The 25,038-nt window shown below is 34.7% G+C and overlaps 5 protein-coding genes, 1 long non-coding RNA gene and 1 pseudogene across 8 annotated transcripts; 3 read left to right on the forward strand and 4 right to left on the reverse strand.

Annotated features, from left to right (window-relative positions):
- Positions 1 to 121: 121 nt before the first annotated feature.
- LOC104781398 (spliceosome-associated protein 130 A) lies at positions 122 to 4,445 on the reverse strand. Its single transcript, XM_010506067.3, has 3 exons — positions 1,127 to 4,445; positions 526 to 1,017; positions 122 to 424 (listed from the first exon to the last, which is right to left on the reverse strand). The coding sequence occupies exons 1-3, from the start codon at positions 4,133 to 4,135 to the stop codon at positions 287 to 289; spliced, it is 3,639 nt and encodes a 1,212-aa protein (XP_010504369.1). The 5' UTR covers positions 4,136 to 4,445; the 3' UTR covers positions 122 to 286.
- A 401-nt stretch (positions 4,446 to 4,846) lies between these two features.
- Positions 4,847 to 5,994, forward strand: LOC104781399 (dirigent protein 24). Its single transcript, XM_010506068.2, has one exon. The coding sequence runs from the start codon at positions 4,878 to 4,880 to the stop codon at positions 5,841 to 5,843; it is 966 nt and encodes a 321-aa protein (XP_010504370.2). The 5' UTR covers positions 4,847 to 4,877; the 3' UTR covers positions 5,844 to 5,994.
- A 398-nt stretch (positions 5,995 to 6,392) lies between these two features.
- Positions 6,393 to 8,647, forward strand: LOC104781400 (uncharacterized). 3 transcript variants are annotated; one of them, XR_766905.3, is made up of 5 exons: positions 6,494 to 6,990; positions 7,114 to 7,189; positions 7,731 to 7,843; positions 8,104 to 8,232; positions 8,391 to 8,647. It is a non-coding gene; the product is annotated as an uncharacterized LOC104781400 (long non-coding RNA). The 3 variants fall into 3 exon arrangements; XR_766904.3 differs by lacking the exon at positions 7,114 to 7,189 and having other exon boundaries at positions 6,393 to 6,990; XR_015597495.1 differs by lacking the exon at positions 7,114 to 7,189 and having other exon boundaries at positions 6,518 to 6,990; positions 8,075 to 8,232.
- Positions 8,648 to 10,528: 1,881 nt separating this feature from the next.
- LOC104781402 (uncharacterized) lies at positions 10,529 to 11,735 on the reverse strand. The gene is made up of 3 exons (XM_010506069.3): positions 11,584 to 11,735; positions 11,351 to 11,456; positions 10,529 to 10,959 (listed from the first exon to the last, which is right to left on the reverse strand). Exons 1-3 carry the CDS (start codon positions 11,617 to 11,619, stop codon positions 10,814 to 10,816), a joined length of 288 nt encoding a protein of 95 aa, XP_010504371.2. The 5' UTR covers positions 11,620 to 11,735; the 3' UTR covers positions 10,529 to 10,813.
- A 5,472-nt stretch (positions 11,736 to 17,207) lies between these two features.
- LOC109124623 (photosystem I assembly factor PSA3, chloroplastic) lies at positions 17,208 to 18,598 on the forward strand. The gene is made up of 3 exons (XM_010506070.3): positions 17,208 to 17,703; positions 17,807 to 17,971; positions 18,109 to 18,598. Exons 1-3 carry the CDS (start codon positions 17,344 to 17,346, stop codon positions 18,427 to 18,429), a joined length of 846 nt encoding a protein of 281 aa, XP_010504372.1. The 5' UTR covers positions 17,208 to 17,343; the 3' UTR covers positions 18,430 to 18,598.
- Positions 18,599 to 19,834: 1,236 nt separating this feature from the next.
- On the reverse strand, positions 19,835 to 20,417 carry LOC109132627 (S-protein homolog 3-like; annotated as a pseudogene).
- A 4,001-nt stretch (positions 20,418 to 24,418) lies between these two features.
- LOC104781404 (S-protein homolog 3-like) lies at positions 24,419 to 25,038 on the reverse strand. Its single transcript, XM_010506071.2, has one exon. It carries the CDS (start codon positions 25,009 to 25,011, stop codon positions 24,511 to 24,513), a length of 501 nt encoding a protein of 166 aa, XP_010504373.1. The 5' UTR covers positions 25,012 to 25,038; the 3' UTR covers positions 24,419 to 24,510.

A 25,038-nucleotide genomic window follows, 5' to 3' on the forward strand; every position in this document is an offset into this window, starting at 1 on the left:
TGCCTACGTATTGGCTTAGAGACCTTGGGGAGTCTATTGACATTTAGCACCCCACATGCCATCACACAACTACTACAAGTATCAACATTAAGTATAACAACTAAAATATACGAGATCCAAATTGAAGAATTCAAAAGTAAATTTGGACTTCACACTCATCAGTTCTCACAAGAGTTTTTGTTTTACAAACTATTGAAGACAGTTTACAAAAAACTATTATAACCTCTTTCTCTACTCTACTTTGTCTTCTTCAACAAAACAATGACTCCTCTTTTATGTTTTTTTATCAAATGATTTTATTCCTAGCGTCTTCGAGCTTCTTCAGAATCTCCGCAGGTGTTCTATCCAACTCGTCTGCTATTTTCCTCTGCAAGTCCATTGGAAGTGTCGGGAACTGCTCACAGAGATCTCCATCTATCACGTCCTGTTAAACATAAAAGATGCAAAAAAGTGTCAATTCAAAAACAAGACTTTATTTGGAGAGAAAAGAAAAAAAAGCAATGGGTTATTATTATTGGTTCATACCTTGACCGGAAAATATGCAGATCTGTAAGCCATGTGGTCTCTCCCGCAGAGAGGAGGATACTCCTGCCTCATGTGCATCTCTAGATGAGAGAAGAAATCGACATCATCACGGGATGTGAATGCATGTAATGCCCCTATGCCACCCATCACTGTTCCATACATTATGGATTCCGATCCACCTGGGATCATCGAAGCTTTCTGCAAGCACGTCACAACGTCCCCAACATGGAACTGTACTATCTCGTCCACTTTGTTCGGTGCTCCATTCAGCTTTCCTTGCTCCCACTTGATCTTCCCGCCTGTCGGGTCTTCTTCTATCTCCTCCGACACATCCTGCGGCAACCTCACAAAATACACATTCCCAAACTTATCTGCCCCTGCCATGGTATCGAAATCCACATGGTGCGATGCTGTCAGCCACCTCGGGACGCAGTCATCTGCAAATATGTATAGCTGATTCTCATCGCGCCTGTACTTGCAGTAATGGAAAGACTGCAAAAACAAAACAAAAAATTGATAGGTCAGATGAGATATTTATTTACCAATAAGAAGCGCACAACAACAATAATAAGTAAACATATAAATAGGATCTAGCACTCACCTCCTGAATGTCACCAACGTATATACGATCACGGTAAGTTTGGATAGAGATAATGGTGTTTGGAAAGAGCTTGTTTTCACATTTCCTAAGCAGTCTCTTTTTCCCCAAATCATACAATCTGAGGACAGGTCCGATCCCTGCCAGCAGTCTTCCTTGGAACTGGCACAGAGCAAGAGGAACACCTTCTACTTGCGTCTTATGAAGAAGCTCAAGAGATTTCCCATCCTCCACAAACCTATAAATATGTATGAACCCAGCCACTAGATTCTTTTTGGGCCAGAACTGCATCCCTTTGACCGTACCAACAGCCAACAAAGTGCCATACTCTTTATCATGGAAATTCACCGTACAGACACTGTATGCAGCTTCGTTGTCCTGAAGTTCCAGGAGGCAAGTTGTCGTAGCTGTCTTAGGATCAAGAACTCTGATGCAAGAAACCCACTTTTCAGAAACTGCTTTTGGATAACCATACTGCTCATCTGAAAGCGGGTCCTCCTTATCTTCATCATCCGCACCATTCTCCATCTGATCTGCATTGCCATTTTCTCCCACTCCACCAGCCTCGAAGCACTCCTTTCTTGCAGCTTCACGCTCTTCTGCGGTGAATGCTCCCTGGTCACTCTCGATAATAACCAACAACTTCCGCTTGGGTTGGACAACAAATTTTCTAGGCGTGTACCTCAGAGGGACCACTGTTTCGTTGAACGTTTCACCAAGACGATCGATCATAAAAATTCTCAGAGCATCTCCAGCGACAGAGACTACACCTTCAGCGCACTGATCAGATGAAAAAGGGGCAGCAAATTCCAAAGTCTCGTAAGACAGAGGCGTCAAGTGGAAGTGTCCCCGATGAATATAACCAAGCCAAGGTCGGCTAGACAAACACAGCATTGCAGACCGACCTCTCACAGAAATGGAGAATAACTTGGGAGGCTTCAGTCCCAAGAAGCGGGATCGAGAATCCGAAAGCTGACCAGTCACCATATCCACCACCGTTCTGAATAGAACACCATTCTGCAGACCAGAATTAAGGAAGAGATTTGCCGGGTGATCAGCACCATCATCTCCACCAATCGATGCCTGAACTTCGAGGAATAGCAGAGACTCCGGAGCTGAAGAGACACTTTGCACGCTGAGAATCTGCAGACAGTCGTCAGGATCCAAAGATAGAATGCGCACAGTATTATCATAGGATCCCACCGCAAGAAAGCGAGACCTTTGTCTTCCTTCAGGAACAGGCGCAATGTCCAGGCAAGCCACATCACCAGACATCTCATGTTTCTCCACCTCCATCAGCTGACCCGTCATATCTGCCTCAAAGTAGATAAGCTCTCCCCCACTCAATGCAATGACCACTTGAAGCCGATTATACCCAACTTTAACAATTGACCTCTTGCCAGGAGTTCTCCATTCGTTAATACGTCCATCTTCCCTTATGTGGCGGATACCATTGGGATGGACTTGCATGAGAGAATCATCGCCGATCAGGGAAACAGCCAGGGACGGGGTAGTATCAAGAAACCCACTGTCGTTAACTTCTTCAACTGTTTCACCAATCGAAAGAACAAGAGTAGCATTGGTAAAAGAGACGACGATATATGCATCAAACTCATCGCTCACATTCTTTTTCACCGTCCACACAGCACTTGGCTGACCTGGAAGCTGAGAGACAGCCATCTCAGTGATGGCCAAACCAGGTCTCAGTATCCTTAGAGTGGAGCGTGGACCTCTCCCACAAAGTGAAAAGATCTGAGGGGTTTCTTCTTCAAAAAGATTTAGGACTTTCATGTCCATGAGTGGCATCAGACTCCCGACTTGGTCAATACTAACAAGGTTCTTAAGTCGTCTAGGTTGAAAAAAGACGGGCTGAAAACCATCTTCAATCTCCATCAGATTAGAGGATGAAGACTCTACATCAGGTTCCTCCCCTATGGCCTGAAACTGATACAAACCATGGTTTCCAAATTCCGAAGCAGAGAAAAGAAACCCCAGCTTCAGAACACAAATCGAAGCAGCGACCGGAATGGTGTCGAAATATTTTATCTTCAACTCGGAGACATTATCTCCATTGTGATCCAGAGTAACCTTAAAAATGTCACCATACTCGGTCTGAATTAAAAAGAAGAACATTGTCTTCTGCTTGTGCACGGCTGCAGAAACAACCAAAACTCCTCGTTCAGCAGGCAAATCAGCTCGTCTAGGTATCAAGGCTCTCACCTCAGGATGACCCTGATTCTTGTAAATAACAAAATTCTCGGCGCAAACCAAAACACCACTCGGCCCATCAGCTCCTCCAGGAACAGTAACAAGCATATTGGCACCATTGTCAACTGGTTCAGACCACTTTCTAGAGACATGGTTGAGCCCCAAATCAAGCTCATAGAAAGTCAAATGCTTCTGAGCCTCACTAGCGGCTTGGCCAGTAGGATCCTGATCTGCCTCGGAGTAATCAAGCTCAATGGCTGCAAAAATGGGGTTATCGAAGCCACAGTCCACACCGCAGACAGAATAGCAAATAGTATGAGACTTGTGAGCTTCCAAAGGAGAAGAAATGGTTAACCTAGCAGTAGTATCTCTGTTCAAAACATAAACCAGTTTCTGCTTCTCACAAGCTCCAATCATAACAGCTCTTCCTTTGGGATCAACAGCCAGGTACTGGCCAGGCACAATTCTTCTGCAACCCGACTTGCCAAAGGTCTCCTGATGAACTTTATCGAACACATTCTTCTCCTTGTTGTACTCAAGTATCACTATCCTACCCGAATCTGACCCAACCACTAGATAATCCTTCTGCGCACCGGTCAACCTAAACTGGGCTAAGGATCTAATTGCACCGAATACTTCCACAGAGTGTATCGTTTGGATCTTACCGTTCTCGTCTGGGCGGAGAAGATCGAGAATCTTGCCACGAGCTACCGCAATCTCCTGCGTCTTCCCACCGGAGAAGTTCCCGTTGATTGCGCAGGTGATTCCCGTCGCCTGCTGCAGTGTAAGGCTGTACAGATACATCTCTCTCTAACGACCAACCCCTACAAATACAATACAACCACCACGAACCTGCTAGGGCTTAGCAGAAGCGAGGAAACTGTAACGACTTCAGAATGGCTTTGCTTCCGAGTTCAGGTGAACTCCTAGACTGTTTACAACTTTGGATTTGGCAGATTCTGGTAAAGATGGGAATTAATAAACCCTAGAGCTCAGCTAATTATGAATTACCGCCATAGCTCCAAGCTCGACGAGGGGAGTGGTGGTGGTTCCTGCTCGGTGGAGATTTTATCATGGGCCTAATATTCTGGATGTAATTTCACAATATTGGCCCAAAAGCCCAAATAATGAACAATGGTCTATTAATCAGATTGTTTTCCAATTAATTTTCATCAAAAAATATGATAGAATGACTACTTTTAATTCTTTTATTAACTTTGTGAATCCCAAATAAGTCAACTACAAATCGTGATTAGGATAATTATGTGACTGGTAAATCATATAATCGTTTAAAACGTTACGTTTCAAAAAGTGTTAAGACCAAAATAGTCAAAGAAATCAACAAGGCCAGAGGAAAAAGAGGAGTAAGTAGCAAATCAAAACTATAGAGGTTTAGTTAAATCCATAACTCAACTAGAGTATAAGAAAGCAACGACAAAAACAACAACAACTCCACTCTATCATCCTCCAAGCTTCCTATATAAACAAAACCATTAGACCTCAGAAAATAAACACAAAACCTAAAACCAACGCATAAGAGAGAACAATGGCCAAAGCTCTTAGCCTAACAATTTTTCTCTTCCTCTTGATAGCTTCAAGTGTCCAATCCGCTAGACTTCTCGATGAGGTTCAAACTCAGCCACAACTAGTCCCCGGCACCCAAATCCCCCCGGTACCGGAAGAGGAGGATGATAGTTCACCAGCCGTAACAACAACTCCAACAACAACAACAACAACAACACAACCTCCAATACCAATTCCTCTCCCAGGACCTGTCACGGGAGGACACGAGCCAATCCTCGAGTTCTTTATGCATGACGTGCTAGGCGGGTCACACCCGTCAGCACGTGTGGTTACGGGGATAGTAGCACAAACAGAGGTGAATGGAATACCGTTTTCTAAATCCAGCAACAACATTTTCCCAGTAGATAACGCAGTGCCGCTTGTGAACGCAAACAACATCAACAATTTAATCAACCCAAACACAGCTCCACTCCTCACAGGACTTAGTGGCTCTCAAGCCAACACCGTCATCCAAAACAGTAACGGTAACTCCCAAGGAGCACTTAACTCCAACAACCTTCCCTTTGTAACCACGGGTCAGCTCCCTCCCGCAGCTGCCCTCCAACAGCTCATGTTTGGCACTATTACCGTGGTTGACGATGAGCTCACCAAGGGCCATGAGCTAGGCTCTGCCATCATTGGCAGAGCCCAAGGGTTTTACCTGGCTACCTCTTTGGACGGAACTAGCCAGACCCTTTCCTTAACCGTGTTGCTCCACGAAGAGCATGATCATCATGACACCCTTGATGATGCCATCAGCTTCTTCGGGGTTCACCGAACTGCCTCTCATGCCTCCCATATCGCTGTTGTGGGTGGGACTGGGAGATTCGAGCATGCTAAAGGATACGCTGTCGTGGAGACTCTGCACAACCAGGAAGACCAACATGTCACTGATGGTCATGATACCATTCTACATTTCAGCGTCTATCTTACATATTACAAAGCTTGAAGAGTAATGGCATTTGTTGAAAAAAATATCTCTGTTTTATTTGTATGTTCTTGTTTACTAGTTTCATGTGTGGCTTTTATTGTGTTGTGCACGTTTAATGTATAAAAAATGGTTAAATGAGAATCTTTAATATGTCTTTTTACATGCAAAACTCTTTTGTTTTTTTTGGTAAATACTTAAATTTGTGCATTAATTTTTAAAAATAGTTGCGTGTCTCTGAACACACAAAACGCTTGTGTAAACATGTTCATATTGTTACGGAAAAAGTAATAGCAAACACTATATCTATAGAAGGTTACAAATTAGTGACAAAGTATTAGTTAATTTAATTTGTAGGCTAATATGTCACTAAATATAGATATATAATAACGAATAGTAACAAAATGCTAATTGTAACAAAATTGCTTCAAACTTTGTGACACAAAAGTATCTTAATTATCTCTGGTGCACACAACATAAGTCATCACAAATTGTAGTTAATAATTACTAAAATAACAAGAGAAGATGTGTACGAACGATATATCCAGCAACAAGAAGAAGGACGAACCCATATTTGCCCAATGGATACAATCTGCTCATGGGAAAACTTCGGCACGACTGAGGTCGTCCATAAACAGATAGCCTAGAACAAGTACCAATTTGGTAAGAACCGTACTAAAAACAACACGACTAGAAAAGGAAAACCTAATTTCTCTCCTTTGTTTCATATTGTTTAGCTTTTCTCGATCCTCTTCCCCAATCTTTCTTATTTGTCTTCTTTAATTAGATCCTTGTTTCTGGTTCTTCTTTAATTTTCTTCATTGTTTCTCTCCGACGTTCAATTCCTCGATTCAGTTCACCTGAGAATACACGTTGTGGATCTGCTAATCCCCGTTGAAAATTCGGAGACATTTGTGGTCAGCGGCGGAGGTTAAGAGAGAGAAGGAGTGCTAAGAAAGTTGAAGGTTCGTCAACTCCGGCGAATCGACGAGATCCGTACGAGGTTCTTTGTGTATCAAAAGACGCTAACGATCAGATCTGTGGGTAATCGTGGTGGAGAGCATGACTTTTTGGCTTGTTTTCGGCGGAGGATTTGGCTGGACTTAGTGTCTTGCTTAGTGATTGGCGATGGTCGCTGGGTCTCTTGATTTATGGCTCCTTTAAACGTGTAAGTAAGCTTTAATGAATCTATTGTCTTCAAGAGAGCTTGAATCGAAGTATTTGTCTCTCTTTTTCTTTGATTCAATTCCTATACAGACCTGAGTTTTTATTTATTTATTGGGGTTTGAAGGTCAAGGGTTGAGAGATGAAGTTAAAGATGTGGCTATTTGACTGACTCTGATTTGTGTTTAGATCTATGTTTTTCGGTGAGGAATTGTTCATCCATTACCAGTTTGCTTGTGAAGCTCATTGATTTGCTTATAACTATTCCCAAAAACTCTACATGTTTCTGCTTATAGCTCTTTAAGTTCTTCTAATTTGGATTTCTCAATTTTCGTTTCTGTTTTGATACTTTTATTATTTTCCGTTTTTTGTCTACTTAGAATGTTACAATAGATTAACTTAGCTTAGCTGTAGAAACATTGTTCAGTCATTACACCTTAAAATCTTAGGTTACTTTGACACATCCGTCAGAAACGTTTGAAGGTTGGTGACTTTGTATGTATATGAATAATCAATGAATGTTTGAAGTTTGTTCCATCTTTAATTGAACAGTAAAATCTCTCTTTCTCTTCTCTTTTACTTTATTTTTTTTTTATTTTGGTTGTTGAATGTAAATTATTGTGCACTTCTTCGTCTTGAATTGTGGTCAGATTGTTTCAGTTAACTTCATAAGCAATATCAAAGTTAACTAACTGACATTGGATTTCATTATGCTGACCACTCTTTTATTTTTCCCACTTATAGTTACTATGACCAAAGTTGAGATGCTTTAAGGACCTGCAAGTATATGACTCTTGTTGTAGCAGCGACAGCGTGACATTGAGTTCAAGAGAATCTGCTAATGAGCTGAGATAGAGGTAAATTTTGTTTTCTTTCAGTTTGATTTGCATTTTATTTGTGGTTATTGAATTGTTCTTTGAGTATTGCCTATTAGTCTGGAGCTGGGATGTAATTATCGTTTAGAGCTTGTCATTGTTTTGTAATTCATTGGCTATCTCGTGGAACTCACTTTTCTGTGATTACATTATGTTGCATGTTGTGTATCTTCATCTTGTGGAACTGACTTTTCTGCATTTTGTTTAATAAAGCTCTCTTTTGTTGTGGCTATATCTGTTAGTTCTTCAAGAAAATATCAAGAAAGAGGATGTTGTAAAAGAGCAGTTGTCTTGCGACTTCAAGGCAAATCACAACACTCCACTTAGCATCTGAAGAACACAAGGAGAACCCACAAGTTGGTTGTTTTCAGGTAAACTATAAACCTTGTTATAAGACCCAACTTGTATATTCTACTTAAACGGTTTGATGCGTATATGCAGTGACAATGTGGACAGAGTTATTTTTCTTGGACTAATTGGATATCTTCTGCAAACCATACTAAACATCTATTTTTTACTCTGTTTGCAGAAGCTACAAAAGGTCTTGAAGAACTAAGGCATTAAACCTCAAACAAAGATGATGAAGTGATCGTTGAGCAAGAACCTAAAAGAGAGAGCTGAAGAGATCAGAGAAGAGTAGTTAATGTTTTTGTATACATTGAAAAATAAATTTTTATTTAAATTATAAAGATTTTTGTTTATATTTTTTTAAAAAAATTTTATTAGCTAAAACACTATACACATTAAATTAGACATATTTTTCCAATTTGTAATAAGTTTATGACAGCTAATTGTGTAGCTAACTGTCACAAATTAACGAGGACTATTTTGTGGTTTTTTAAAGATAATTGTTAGGTATATGTTAGACGCATTGTATAACAAATAGCTACAACAAGAAGGTATCAAATAGTAGCAATTTGCTACTTTTCAATTAGTATCTAAACTGTAGCAAATTGTGACAATTAGCTATGAAGAAAAAATTTGCTATAACCAAATAGTTATTAATTAATTTTGTAATAAATCTGTAACAAAAATCTTTTGGCTACAAAAAATACGTTATATCTATAAATATATCCGTAACAATACACAACATTTTTATTAGTGTACACTATTATCTTCCGACTTAAATCTCAAAATCAAGAGCTCAAGTTAGATGGTCAAATATAGTTAAGAGTTTTGGATGTCGTTAACAAATCCACATATAGCCTTATTGATGAAATTTGAAGCATAATTTCTTAGATATTTTTGAGGTTAATTACAATAGTGTTGAAAACATTGCCATTCCTTCGTTTCCTTTGGTAATCGTAAGACCATCTGCACCCGTCGATTAAAAAAAAAGAGGTGAGAAAAATAGGAAGAGAGGTGAAAAACAATTCTCAATTAAGAATCTATAAAACATTTTTAGACAGATGTTATGGTTAATAATTAAAAAAATTAATTTAATTTTTAAATAAATAATTATATTATATTAAAATTATTAAAATAATATATATTAAGCAATTTATCTCATTTTTAAGACATGCTTTAAAAAATATATATTACTTTAATCATATTTATATATTTATTATTGTTTATTAATTATAACTATAAAAAAAGACAGCTGTCAATTTTTTTAGAGAAACGCTTCTTGTTAAGAGCGATTCTTCTCTTCTTTTCTTCGATCTCATCAGTATATTAATTTATTATTAACAAGTCATTTGATTAGTATTGTTCACTGGACATGCCCTAAGAATCTATAATGATATATATTATTATAATAAGTTATTATCTTAAAATTTATAATAAATCATATACGGATATTGTAACAAGATACAAATAGACGTGTCAAAACTCCATTTCCTTATCGAGTATTCAATTTGGGTTTTATAAGCCTCTACATCATACTATCAATTAACGCAAGAATAATCCTTTTAATTAAGAAGTTTTCATTTACAAAGTTGTGGTGGATTAATTACTTACCAACAAAATAAAACAAATTTCAAAGGAGTTTTAAAGTCTTTTACACGTGTGGCTTTTGGGTTAGCAAGTAACACGTGTTATAGTCTTCTGATTTGTGAGTTTCAGTTTCCTTACTCGTGTCATGTTTAGTGAGAGTTTTCTTATGTTAAGTTTGTGTAACTTTGACCCCCCCCCCCCAAAAAAAAAAAAAAAAAAAGAGAAAGAAAAAATTGTGCACAAGGTAACATTGTCCAGGTGAGGGGTTGATCAGGCGTTCTAACAAGTGTTGACGCTGAACCAGGTGTATTCGGAGATTAATTGGAAATTGCTCAAGACCTTTTTTCTTTGTACGTATTAATGAAAACTACTTGAGACCTTTTCAATTTCTATTCAAAAACAGAAGGAAAACAAAAAATTCGATTGAGTTTCTCACCTAACTTTGAACTTATGGGTGGTTTTGGTCACGTAGATGCCTAAACTTTCAACCATATTGGGAATCATTTTTTTAAATAAAATTTCTGATTTTATATATTCCAACTATACGGTTACATAGGATTAGTTTAGAAAGTAAGGTGCCACAACAACGATAGCAAGAGCCGTTGATAATCATCATATTGGGAATCATGATGATAATGATTTTCCAAGAGTGCTATAGACTTTTATTTAAGGTGACCAAGACCATCAATATATAGTTTATGTGACTATATATATATACACACACATGATACATTAAATTAAAACGCCACACGAGCTATCGATGTATGAGCGTCAGTTTTATTATATTTAATAATTATACAAAGCAAATATTATGTGGACCACGTACGTATAACGTACCAAAATGAGTGTCATCACTCCATTTTTTTTGCTGTCTTTCTTGTTGGACCGATGCGAGGAGAGGAAAAAACGATTTAATTCACACATAAACATGCATGCGTCAGGGATAAATCGTTTTCATGAGATTCATATATATATAAACTATAAGGTTTTTGGAAATCTAACGATCGAACATCGCGATCAGTCGTCGGATTCTTTAGATGAATCCGAGATAATCTTCTGGATCATCTGGTTTGTCTCTTCCTCCGACATTTGCTCGTGTTTGCTTTGCCTCTCTTCATACGCCTTGAAGAACTCCTTGTTCTCTTTCTCCAGCTCCTTCCACACTGTAATTTTTTTTTCCCAATTAATTATGATAACAAAAAAGAAATCAGAGAGTTCGATTAGCACATAATATTTATCCTATTATGTAACAAGGAAGTTTTTTTTTTTTTTTTTGAAAAAAGTATTCTAGCCTCCGTGTATTCAAAGCAGTGCACATGATCGTTAGATCATGCATGAACACTTATATGAATAAAAAAAATCCAAGATCCATCGATCACGGAAGATCATATGTGTAGGTACCTACATGTCGCAAGATCAAACTCCTAATGATGGTATAATAATATGATGATATGTCCACAGTTGATAATCCCGTTAGAGAGTACAAAGGCGTATGTATATAAGGATGATATATAGGAAGATAAATACATAAAAAGTGGAGAGAGAAAGGAAAACCCGTAGAGGTGATGACAGGAGTGATGTTTGCATGCTTAGAGAGAGCTTCCACACATTCTTCTTTGCTCATATGGAAGATCAAACATTTCTCTATCATGTGCTGCACCTATACATACATACATACACACATCCAAAACAAATTGACACCTTATAGAGAGAAATATATATAATCACTCATCGAAACAACGGAGTAGTAGTACTACAAAAGGTTCTTAAATCACATATAATATTACCATGTGAATGTAAGAAGCAGAAGAAGAATCAGCCATTGTTAATGGAAACCCTAGCTAGAATTAACAATAAAACTCAAAAGAGCCTTCTCTAAAAGCCACTTGTGGAGATAAAGACAGCCATATATAGAAGAAGATCACGCAAAAAGGATGAAGAAGGAGACAAAAGGAGTGAATAGTTGAAAGATGATGTGCATGCATGGGGCCAGAAGCCCCACGTGGGAGATTGATCTTAATTGGCTGAGAAAGGATTAGAGGAGATTTGTAAAATCACTCTTTCTCTCTTCTCCCTTCGTTTTTTTTATTTCCATCCCACGCATCATCCACGTGATCCATGGCCCCCCTCTCTCTACATTTTCTGCAAAAAAACACTTAGTCGTGTTTTTAATTTCCATAATCTTCTAGAAATATATACGTTTTTGGTGTTAATAATTAATTTTATATAAGAAAATGAGCTTTACAGAGCACGGAGGTTGGATTTTCTCTAATTAAGGCATGATTACATGAAAAGGAGTAATTGAAGAATAGGAATTGTAAAGGAGCTAGTGCAAAATAAAAAAAAAGGAGGTACTAGCTAGAGCAATTGTAAATTTGTAATTAACCGAATTCTTCTAAGAATGTATTGTGGAATATAAAACTTTAAAATGTTAAAGGCTTTCATCAAGAACAAAGAAAAATAACTGTTGTAAGATATCCAATATTAGTACAGATAAGCAGAAAACATCACATATATATAAGTTATAACATCAACGAAAACATTACACTGGGCGTTAGCTACAATACACTATGATTAACTTAGGGCATGTCCAACAAGCGTTTCTATACGAGATGCTTTTAATAAAAAAATAAATAGAAGATGAAAAGAGAAAATACGTTTCTCTATTGAACAACAGAAGAAACGTTTCTAAGATAAAAGGTGACAAGTATCACTAATTTTTGGCGTTAGCTACAATACACTATGATTAACTTAAAGCATGTCCAGCAAGCGTTTCTATATGAGATGTTTTTAATAAAAAAAATAAAAAAATGAAGAAAGAGAAGATACGTTTCTCTGTTGAGTAACGGAAGAAACGTTTCTAAGATAAAAAGTGACAGGTGTCACTAATTTATTGGTGAATTTATTAGAAAAATATATAAAAAAGAAAATTTTAATAAATTTTTTTTTTTAACAATCATCAACGTTTCTCGCTGCTAGACTTGGTCTTAAGTTGCTCTTTGTTAATTCGATCATTTTTCTTTTGGAAGTTGATTACTTTTTAATAACACCAACCAAGTAGTCAATCTTAATTCATAAATACTACTCAAAATTTAATCATCTAAATAATTGACTCCTAAAAGTATTTATCACCATGACATGTGTAGTATGAGAGTGGTGTTAACACTAAGGAGAGTGGTGTTGTTAGCAACAACACCAACAGTCTTGGAAGCCATGGAGAGAATGAGAATGAAAGAAAGAAAAGAAAAAGAGAGAGCCGCGTAAAAAAATATAGGTTTAGGTTTTAGGTATCGATTATGCTCTGATACCATGTAAGATTGAAGGCTTAATTCTATTATTGAGAGAGGTTACAATATATATAGTCTGTACAGCAGAGGTAATTAGGGATTACAGAATTACTAATCTATCCTTTACTTATATACTCTACATAGTATACGTTGCAGAAAAAAAGAAGAGCAAATTAAAGCGATCATTAAGTTTTTTGGGTTGGGTAAGAAGGGGACGCGGGAGATTAAAGTTTTTGATTCTAAACCAATGGGAAGATGCCACGTCACGCATAACAATCTACAATAAGATCAAATAATCGCAAATGGTAGAACCAGCTGAGTGACGTGGCGCAAATGGACATGAGAGAGAGAGGGAGAGGGGGAGAGAGAGAATCTACAAAGGTTACGTAAAGAACTGAGAGACAAACACATTGAGGAGGAGGGGTGTTTTGTCGAAATCAAAGGTTTCTGAAGCACAAAGATCCATCAAATTCAGACATTTAATAAAACTATACATATTCCTCATCAATGTGGACCTAGCTAGCTCTCTCAATTTGAGTTCTGAAACAGCAACTATTCCCTCGAATCAAATTAAAACCCTATTCATGACCACTTTCTCTCTCATTCCCCTCTCCTCGTCAACAAGATTACAAACAAGACGCCTATTCTTTCTCATCCACTTATTCGTATACCCTAAGATACCTTCCTTATCCAACCTCTTGAGATCATGGTATCATATCATTTAAACCCGTAGTTACGAGTGTATTTAACTTCTAACGATTTTGAAAACGTTTTGCGTGTTACAAGAAAATAGTTGATGTATTATAACGTATATACAACAGTGTCAAATAGGCCAGTAGTGGTGTTACGTTCATTCTGAATCAAAAAAAAAAAAAAATGTACCTAAAATAGAAGTTTAGCGTCTAGTTCGGTCCCAAACTCTCGGACAAACCAAAAATATGATTAAAACAAGAGAAATAAGTAGTAGTTCACAAATAAAAAGTGCAAAAAAAAAAAACTGGATAGCTCAATCGGTGTATCAATCATCTAGCAATTAAGTCCGGTCCGAGTTTGAACACTAGTGATGCCTGGAAAAGAACTAAATATATCGCATTTCACTTTTTTTTTTTTGTTTTTTCTATAAAGCTTTACTTCTAAATTAATTATGGCATCCACACTAAAATATGAACTTTCTGTGTTTGTAACTTATCTATACCAGATAATTAAAGCAAAATTTAACCATGTTATTGTTAACTTCTTTCCGTGTTTATGCTTGGCATCTTTATCTCCATGTTATTGTTTCCGTGGTTATTCTCTAGCTACTATACTCATAGTTTACCAAAGAGAGCTAAATCTGATTATTCCACGATTTGGATCACATATTGTCCAAATTGACAAGCCATCAAGAATTATTGATCCCTCTACCCATTTTGAATCTCTATCGTTCGATTGTTCTCAGGAAAATGTACGCAATTCTTGTGGGGTTTCTGATTAAAACTATTTAAGAACTACGAAATATCACTGGAGGACGAGACAGCCGAAAGACGCGACAGTGCAAAAAGAGACAAAGGTGGTGCAGTAGACTCATATTATTATTGCCTTAACTTAAAACCTTTCAAACCAAAAAGCTCTTCAAAAAGCAAACCCCAAATTTTGTCGCAGGGACAAGTGGAGATTCTATTGACCACACCCATCCACTTGATTTTTTCCTTTTCTCTAAAGCCAAAATTGCTCAATTTATATTCTTTAAAGTCGAGGGGTTAAAGTGTACGATGTGATTGAATTCTGCTGTCCAATGAGATCTTGCCGTGTCAGCATAACGGAATATGTCTGTTGTATCTTTTCCTTTGAGCCAAAAATAAGTGATCAGAGACGTCCTAATGATATTATAGGGGGCATCTAGCTATTGAATCATGAAATTTTAGCTTTTAAGGTGTCTTGTTGTTCATTGTTTTGTTTGTCTAATAAATCTGTGCTACTACAACTTGGTTGGCCCAATTATATATAGATCACGACTGGAAAAGAAAGATTCGGTACGCTTATTAACCCAATTAGTGATATTTTTGGTTTGAACAAGCATGTACAATGTTCAACGCTCAAGCTTGGTTAAAAGTACCAAATAAACCAAATTTCACCATGTGTACTATACACAAAAAAATTGTTCATGCTACGAAACAAAAACCTACAACTTCATCCGGGTCCACTCATATAGTGGATCCAAACTTAAGGTTATAATTCGATGTTTGGATAATTTAGGAAACCCTTATACTATTTTGAATATCTTGGTCTGCGTCAACTTAGGATTCCTTATTATTCATCCACCCTATAAGATCTATTGCAAGATTTGCGAGACACTCTGAAAAAGTGTAACTTTCAACTAATTACCGATCGATATCATGTCATATATATATGTCTACGTTGGGTATAATTAACACTCCATCTATCGTCTTAATAAAACAAAACACACTCTATGTCTTCAACATATATCGGTCTCTGAAGAGTAAGAAAATTTCACGAAGTTCCAAAGACAAATTTTGTTATTTCGTTCATATTGTGCCAAGTCAAGATAGACTTCCCGATGCAAAAATTATTGCGACGTTGTCTTACTAGATGATCTAAACATTTTCTATTTGATAGAAAGTCAAATGGAAAAATAAAATACTATTAGATACAGTGAAAAATAATGCATCTTAAAGTTAATGACCATGGACAAAATATTTGGATGTTTCAACACTTCCTAAATTCAACGGATTTATATATAAGTACTCACACGTATTCTTTAACGACGTTATTATCATTCAAGTTATCAAAATATTTTTCCATGTGTTGTAGAATATGATCAATGTAGTTAATGCTTGCCAATGTATATCTTCCACATTTTAGTGCTTATAAGAATGGCATACATTTACATACACGGTTGGTTAACATTTACTTTTGTGTTCCATTCGATTTTTCAAACAATCAAATCCCCTTTATAATAAAACAGAAATACACAACATTGTTTTATAGACTATATAATTTTAATAAATTGATTATAAATAAGTTATACATTAATGATAGATTAATTGGTTACAAATAGGTTATACCTAAAATCTTTAAAGAGAATATACTAAAGAATCATATTATCTAACTTACCATATTAATTTCCTTTATTAAATTATTCATCAAATAAAATTTTTTGATATCTAACTTAACATATTAATTTGTTAATTATCATTATACTTCACATCTCATTTTTATATATGAGTCTATTTTGTGAAACAAATAAATTATCATATTATTTATTATAATTAAAAAATAGTTTTATTTCCGGATATACCATAAGTTGAATTTTTAAAAACAAATATAAATTGTTCAATCTATAAAATATTCAAGTTTGAGTAATATTATTATTTAAAAATAATATCTACTGAATTAAAATTTTTACTGAGTAACGGGTCAAAATTTGAATATTTAAATTCAAATTTACAAAATTATGTCTTATAATGATATTCAAGTCCTGATGTAGAATATACATTGTTGAAATAACTTCACATATATAACCTAATACAACATATTAAAATTTTATTTTAAAATATAAAATATACAAAATTTTGACCAAACGAGAAAACATATACTTATAGCACATGTACATAGCACATATACTTATCTAGAATCATTCACAATATAAAACTTACAAAATAGGTGTCGTTTTTCAAGTCATTATATTTAGCATATGATTTTATTGCATAATATTTTATCCAAAAAAACTTTTAAAAACAATCACATAAATTATATTTTATAGAAAATTACAATATAAATAAAATGGATTTCAATCTGTGCTCTAGCACGGGTCTTAATCTAGTAGATGTAGTAGTTTGCCTAAAAACCAAAGCATTATTTCTTAACTCATATGAATAAGGCGTCGTCATCATCAACATCATCGTCATATCATATGAATAAAACGCCGTCGTCATCGTTATTAGTTAACAATCCTTTGATTGCTAAATAATTTTACGCTCCTTTATTTTATTTCCCCTAAATGGGCTTTTACCTAATAGTCATAGGCCTGCGGGGAAGCCCAATGACTTGATTTGATTTTAGATTCAGAATTCTTTTTTTTGGGGCATCATAAAGCATAATGACTTGATTTTTGAAATAATTAAATCGACCAAAATAAACAGATTGTATAAAAAAAACAAATCAGATTGCATAGAGAAAGATGATAACGTATATAAAGATGAGGTTAAGATTTATCCAAAAAAGCTTCGATTTTTTTTGTTTGGCTACTTCATCAAAGCCATGGTGGTTGTCACTCACATTCCCACTTCCTTCCACCAAATCTCTCCTTCCTTCTTCCATCTCCGTCTTCGTAACCACCCCTCCTCGTCCCTTCCCAAACGCGGCGGCGGCGGAGGTGGAGGTGGAGGTTTCGCTTTGTCAATCCGAGCTTACATAGAGAAACCAAACTCATTCTCCACCTTCGCTAACAGAGTCATCGGTTCGCTTCCGGTTGTCGGACTCCTCGCTCGGATTCTCAGCGATGAAGGTGGCGTCGGAAGAGATTTAGTCGATTTCGCTGAGTTTAGGAAACGAGTTGGGAATAAATGTACTCCTGATGATTCTAGAGCTTTCTACGAGTTCCAACAACGACGAGGCAAGGTAAATTTCTGATCTTTTCGAAGAGATTGAGCTTAGGAGTTTGATTGCCTTTTGTTTGGGTTTCTAAGTGGCTTGTTGTTGTTGTTGCTTTGTTTGGTGTTAGGCAGGGGAACCTTTGTATGTGCTTCTGTGTTGTTGGGTTGCTGCAGTTGGTGCAGGGCTTTTGAAATCTGAAGAGATTCTTGAAGGTGTTACTAGAGTTAGCATTTCCAATGATCTCGAGTTTGAAGAACAGAACTTTATTGCTTTGATGACTGAAGCAAGACAGGTTTCTTCTGTTTCTTGTATCTGCTATTACTCTTCTCCAATTGGGTTTTTTACTTAGGAGTTGAATCTTGAGAGCAAACTTAGTGAGTTTGATACTTTCCATATAGAAAGGTTGATACTTTGTTGGGTTATATGCAGAGAAGAGCAAAGTTGAACATTGATGCGCCGATTATACCGATGGAGCTAAGAGTTGAAAAAGCTCTTGAAGGTATTTATGCTTGTTGTTTCCGTAGAGGACTTATCGAAGAAGAAGATGAGAAGCTACTTCAAGTGATGCTAGTTTCTGTTTTTCCTTCGGTTGATAAGTCTGAGATAGAGAGAATCATCAAAGAGAAAGCTACAAGGGTTGCGGAAGGAGGAGAAGAAGAGAATGTCATGGCGAAACGGTTGCCCAAAGAAGCTATTCAAATGCAGATGAAGGATCTTGAGTTCCTTCAACAACAAAACATAGATTCTTAACAATAGAGGTTGAGATGACCCGACCAAACATGTTTTTTTTCTTTCCAGTGCGAATTAAAAAAAAATGCAATAACTTTTAAGTATATTCATGTTTTTGATTTTAACAAAAAAAAATATTCATGTTTTGATTCTATGTTCATAAATCAAATAGTCCACAGTCTCTACAAAATATGCTCAAGAAAGTCCTTTGATGCTTGGATGGGATATATCTAAGCGAGTACTATATAGGGTTCAAATGATATTGAAAAAAACCTAGTGGAAGTGAACCAATCTCACCATCGTGAGCTGCAACCTGAGATGGAGGAAGGCCAATTGGATATGGATCGGACTTCTCCTCTTCCTTGAAGCTCTATAGGCAGGCAAAGCCATGAACAAATAGTAGTTACAGTATAAGCTTTGTATGTGGTTGTTTCCCATGAATCCTATCATATATCTGTTGTCATATGCTAAACTGTAAATCAGCTCCAATAAATTGAAACTACAGTCGAAATACTAATCTATAACTTATAAGCTCTGTTTTAGAAATCGCTAGGCGCTAGTTGGGCGGTTGGGGTGGGCCTAGCGCCTAGCGAGAAAATCGGAAATTAAACGGGAATTAATCAGAAATTAGTTTTAGGGTTATTTTAGTAAATTAATAGTAAATTAAAAATACATAGTACTAAATATACGTATAATTCTGTTCATGTGAAAAGAAAAATATCAAATAAAATATAAAGTTATAGTATTGTCTTTAAAATTACGGTAAACACATAAAAACATAATTTTAAGAAAATATTATGATTTTAATTAAAAGTTTGTACATTAGTTATTGTAAAACATCATAAACTCTTAATTTAAATGTTTAAATAACATAAATATATATATTTGATTTATATTTTGGCTCCAAAATAATCGGTATATACAAAATTAAACGGGAATTAATCGGATTAGACGGTATAATCGGATATTCGATGCTAGGCGGAGATTAATCATTAATCGAGGCGGAGAGGGTGGGCCTAGCGATTTTACGGGGCGTAATCGGTGCTAGACGGAGATTTTTAAAACAGGGTAAGCTTAGTTTTCAAAAGGATGGGTTATGTTAATATAAACTGATTTTTATTTAAAGATGTATGAAAACTTCCGATAAAGAAAGCTTCTAAACATTCAAACATTCTAATATTATAAATGATTTTATTTTATTCAATAAATTTTAATGATTATATGCCAATTTCATAAGTTAACAGTAATTTTTTTTTAAGGACCATCCTCCCATTTGAAACAATATGGATCATCTTCGAGATCACGAGGAACACGACAAACAGGGTAAGCTTAGTTTTCAAAAGGATGGGTTATGTTAATATAAACTGATTTTTATTTAAAGATGTATGAAAACTTCCAATAAAGAAAGCTTCTAAACATTCAAACATTCTAACATTATAAATGATTTTATTTTATTCAATAAATTTTAATGATTATATGCCAATTTCATAAGTTAACAGTAATTTTTTTTTAAGGACCATCCTCCCATTTGAAACAATATGGATCATCTTCGAGATCACGAGGAACACGACAAACAGGGTTTTCAACGCTTCTCCCCACATCCCAAATACATTCTTTGCAAACTGGAGGATCTCCAAATTCTTTATCATCTCTCGATGCTTTAAATATATAAAAATAGTGTGAACCACCTTTATACCATGTAAAATGACAATGATACTTCGTAGTTTTCCAAAGGTTAACATGAAATCTAAAACCCCATGTACCATTCCAAGGAATATGGATCATCCCAAAATCATCGTCACTAGATTTACAATGAACATTCAAAATTTGTTTGTTTTTTACCTTATTACGGATTATAACATGCTTTTCGGCTAGAGGTAAAAAGCATCGCCGCCCGAAGATGGGGTTTCCGCTGAAGCATTTGATAAATCTAAAACTGAAACAAAAAGAATAAGAGTAGAAGACATCATAAACAACAATATAAGATGAGGTTTATCAATGAAAGCCATTGTTAGGTAAAGTATATAGGATTGGTTAGATACTTAGATACAACTTATATATAAGCTCCCCATATATAGATGTAACCAAATGTAAACATTAATGTAACGTTGAATGCATGTATTTAGTCTATGATAAACATTATTTGTTTGTTTTCCTGTTAGTATTCAAAGATGTAAATATATGTATAAATTTTTATTGTTTTCCTTTGGGATTATAAATTAATTTTAAAACAAGAATACATATATTTTTGGAAATAGACTTACATAGCATTTAAAAATATTTGGAAACAAATTGATCTTTTTGAATGTAAAAAGAATATTTTTGATAGTAACTTTGACTTTGTAAAGTTATCAATATCAATATTTTATAGGTTTAGAAAAAATTATTTTGCAACCAATAAGGAAATATTTTGATGTCACTCTGACCAATTTACTCATTCTTATACTATTTTAGTATCTAAACAAAGAAAGTTTGACTAAACCTAATTATCTAAAGTATATATTATATTTACACTAGATAAGGATCCATCCGACGTGCGTGTTTTAAAATGTTATAAATAAAATTAAATTTAATAAAAGAAATATTAAAACTTGTTATACGTTATTTATAAATTTTCAATTTACAAATTTTTGATATATGTTACCATTAAAAGTGTATTTTTACATCTAAGTATAATGAATGTTACAAATATATTCTTTAACACCATCTAGAAAAATATCTATATAAACAAATTAAGCCAACTATTATATATCTATTTATTTTCACTTTTGCATAGTTTATTTAATCACTAAAATTGTTGGTTCAAGAAACTTCTATATTAATCAATGATGTATCATCACAATAGTGTATGACCAACCATGGAGAAAACTTCGGCTCTCCCTCTTCGTTTATGGAGAGAATCTTGTGTCCAACCTCCTCCACCATGAAGACAACCTTGGCTCCGCCTTCCTCACTTGTGGAGATAACCTTGCATGCGTTCAACCTCCTCTACCGTGGAGAGAACCTTCGCTCTGCCCTCCTCATGTGTAGAGAGAACATGTTCACGTCTTTTAGCTATCTCAAAGTGGTATGCTCCGGCAACCAATGAAACTAAAACCCTTTTTCCAACGTCATAAAATCTTTTGATAGTAACTAATGTTAAATTTCTCAATGTATTCGTGGAAGTGTCTTTTACACATCATAATGTAGCCTCCGTCTCCGAGCTCCTATGGATCTATCAAAAACGGTTTATGGCTTTCCAATCTATCTATATATGTTTGTTGTAAGCTTGTTTGATCAGCCTATTTAATCCAACTATTAGGTGTATATTTTTACACCTAAGTATATTGTATATTACAAATATATTTACCACCACCTAGAAAAATATCTATATAAACACATTAAGCCAACTATTATATGTCTATTTATTTTCGCTTTTGCATAGTTTCTTTAATCATTATAATTGTTGGTTCAAGAAACCTCTCAAATGAAAAATATATTACATAGTATACTAATCAATGATGTATCATTACAATAATGTATGACCAACCATGGAGAGAACCTCGTCTCCGCCCTCCTCCCTTATGCAGAGAACCTTGCCAACCTCCTCCACCATGAAGAGAACCTTGGCTCCGCCTTTCTCCCTTGGGGAGATAAACTTGCATGCGTCCAGCCTCGTCCACCATGGAGAGAACCTTAGCTCTGCCCTCCTCATGTGTGGAGAGAACATGTTCACGTCATTTAGTTATCTCAAAGTGACATGCTCCGACAACCAATGGGACTAAAAACTCTTTTCCAACGTCACAAAATCTTTTGATAGTAACTAATCTTAAATTTTCGAATATATTCGTGGAAGTGTCTTTGACACATCATGATGTAGCCTTTGTCTCCGAGCTCCTATGAATATATCAAAAACGGTTTATGTTTTTCCAATCTATCTATCTATGTTTGTTGTAAGCTTGTGTTTGATTAGCTTATTTTATCCCTACTCTTTATTTTCTTTTGGGATTGAATGAATTGTAACATTTATGTTTGCATAAAGGTCTATGACCAACCAATCAAGGTTGAGAAATTAGAAGAAAATTAATTTGACATAATTAAAGAAGTAATAGAAAATTATAAGCAGAGTAATATATGAATTTCAATAAAAAAAATATAAATTAAATAAAACAATCTAAAAATACTACAATACAGTTTTAGAAAAAGTAGATGCATATATTAATCTTATATTTTTTTTGGGTCAATATATTAATCTTACCTATTTCAAACTGAAAAAAGGAGAAAGTAGGAGAAAGTTTTGGTTTTAAAAAAAAGCAAAATTTAACTTCCCATTAAAACTTTTTTACCAATAAAACAAAGTTTAAAGCAGTGTTTTTGAATAAATTATTTTGTTTGGTAAAAATGTGAGACGATCTATGATTATATAGAAATGAGTATTTACATTTTTTAGATTTGATAATTAATTGTACATTTTTCTTAATCTCTTTTATATTTTTTTTTGTTGAATTAATAACTTAAAATTAAAAATAAGTAAATAATGTTATAATTTCGAATTTTATGAAATATATAATCTCCTTATAATTATTTTTTTTAAAACTGTTAATATTTTAATTTTTTTTTAGAATTATCTTTTTACATTATTAATATTTTTTAAACAACTTTTTTTTGTTTTTTGTCATAATCTTAAATCCCTCCTATTAAATATTAACTTTTACACATATAAAAATCGTGTTAATTGCTAACTTTCAAAACCCAACTTTATATTATAAGATATATATAATCTCCTTATAATTATTTACAAAAAACTTGAAATTTTTGTAATTTTTTTGATTATTATCTTTTTACATTATTATTATTTCTTTAATTAAAATATTTTATTTTTGTTGTAATCTCAAATACTTCCTATTAAATAATAACTTTTACACATGTCAAAATCTCAAATTGATTTAAACTTGACACATGTCAAAATCTTGTTAATGACTAACTTTCAAAACCCAACTTTATATAATAAGATTCTTGCAATATTACAACGATTTATAAAGATGAAAAATTATTATTATTACCATTTGGACACCAAAATATTATTTTATATAAACCATGAATTTTTATTAAATTACGTAAACAACGTAGCTCTGATTTTACCGGTTTACAATATACACCTATCTAGTTTCAGTGAAAATTCTTGAATGAAGCTTTTTGAGGTAATGTACCGTCATTGCTTCCTTATACAAATAACTAAAACATATAAGAATTTGAACCCGTTGGAATCAAGCTCGTACAAACATGAGATAAATGTTTCAGACTTTTTTATTTTTTTGAATAAAATGTAAAATTTATTCGAAAAAACTGTGTTACATCAAGTGCATCGTTTATCAAATAGAAAAGTCAATCAGATCAAAATTTTAAAAGCTAGTGGAATTAACTAGGAGGGTAACGTGAAGCCAGCCATGTCACCAGGCAACCTCGAAAACGCCCATCGCCCTGCTCTTGGATTGAAAGTAACCGGTTCCTTATTTGTTGATCAAGTCGCCGGATTAGTTGGTGTGAGGGAATTGCTGTACCGCCATGACGCCTATTGTTTCGTTCCACCCACAAAGTATGGATAGTGGCTTGGAAGCTATACCGAAAGAGAAAGAGTTTGTGCCCAAGGTGGTGTCCACGAGAAGCGTGAGGAGGTGAATCCACTCAAAAGTGTAACGCGATAGTAGTAGTTTTGATATGAGACCAGACCAAACCTCCCGAGTTTGGCGACATGAGAAGAACATGATCTTAGAGGGACTTATGTCTAGGAAATGGACTAGCATAAACCATGACAGTTACTTCACGAATAATTAAGTTCCATTTATTGGCTCATCAAGTTTCTTAGATGGTGTATACAACTCTAATAAATTGGAGCGACATAGAAAACTATAGGTAATAGAGTATGAGAAAGGATATGCACGTTTTTATAAGGGAAAAATATTATCCATTAAAAAATAATAATTTGCTCATGTGGATATATATAAAAATTTCAAATAAAAAAGAGCTGCTAAACATTCAAACATTATAATGATATTATTTATTCAATCAATTTTGATGGTTGCATTTATTTGCTAAGATATAATTTTCACAAAGATTTTTTTTTTAAGGACCATCCTCCCATTTGAAACAATATGGTTTGTCTTTCTCAAAAAGAGGAATACGACACATAGGACTTTTATCATCACTTCCCACCTCCCATATACATTTTACACACATAGGATATTTTCCAATTACAGTATCATCTCTTGATACTTTAAATATAGAAAAATAGTGAGAACCACCATTATACCACGTAAAATGACAATGATACTCTGTAGTTCTCTGAAGGTTAACATGAAATTTGAAATTCCATGTATCATTCCATGGAATATGGACCAACCCTAAATCATCTTTAGTAGATTTGCAATGTACATTCAAAACTTCTTTGTTTTTTACTTTGTTGCGGATTACAACATGTTTTCGACCTTTACTTAACGGCTCTTCCCAGTCCAAAGTTGGTGATTCTGCTGAAACATTTGACAAATCTAATGAAAAGGTTAAAAAAATAAGAGTCGAAAAGATCATAAACAACAATATAAAATTAGGTTTATTAGTGAATGACATGATTATGTAAATTATGTAGGAGTGGTT

This window comes from Camelina sativa, chromosome 4 (assembly GCF_030686135.1).
Source record: "Camelina sativa cultivar CO46 ecotype springtype chromosome 4, ASM3068613v1".
NCBI classification, from domain to species: Eukaryota; Viridiplantae; Streptophyta; class Magnoliopsida; order Brassicales; family Brassicaceae; genus Camelina; species Camelina sativa.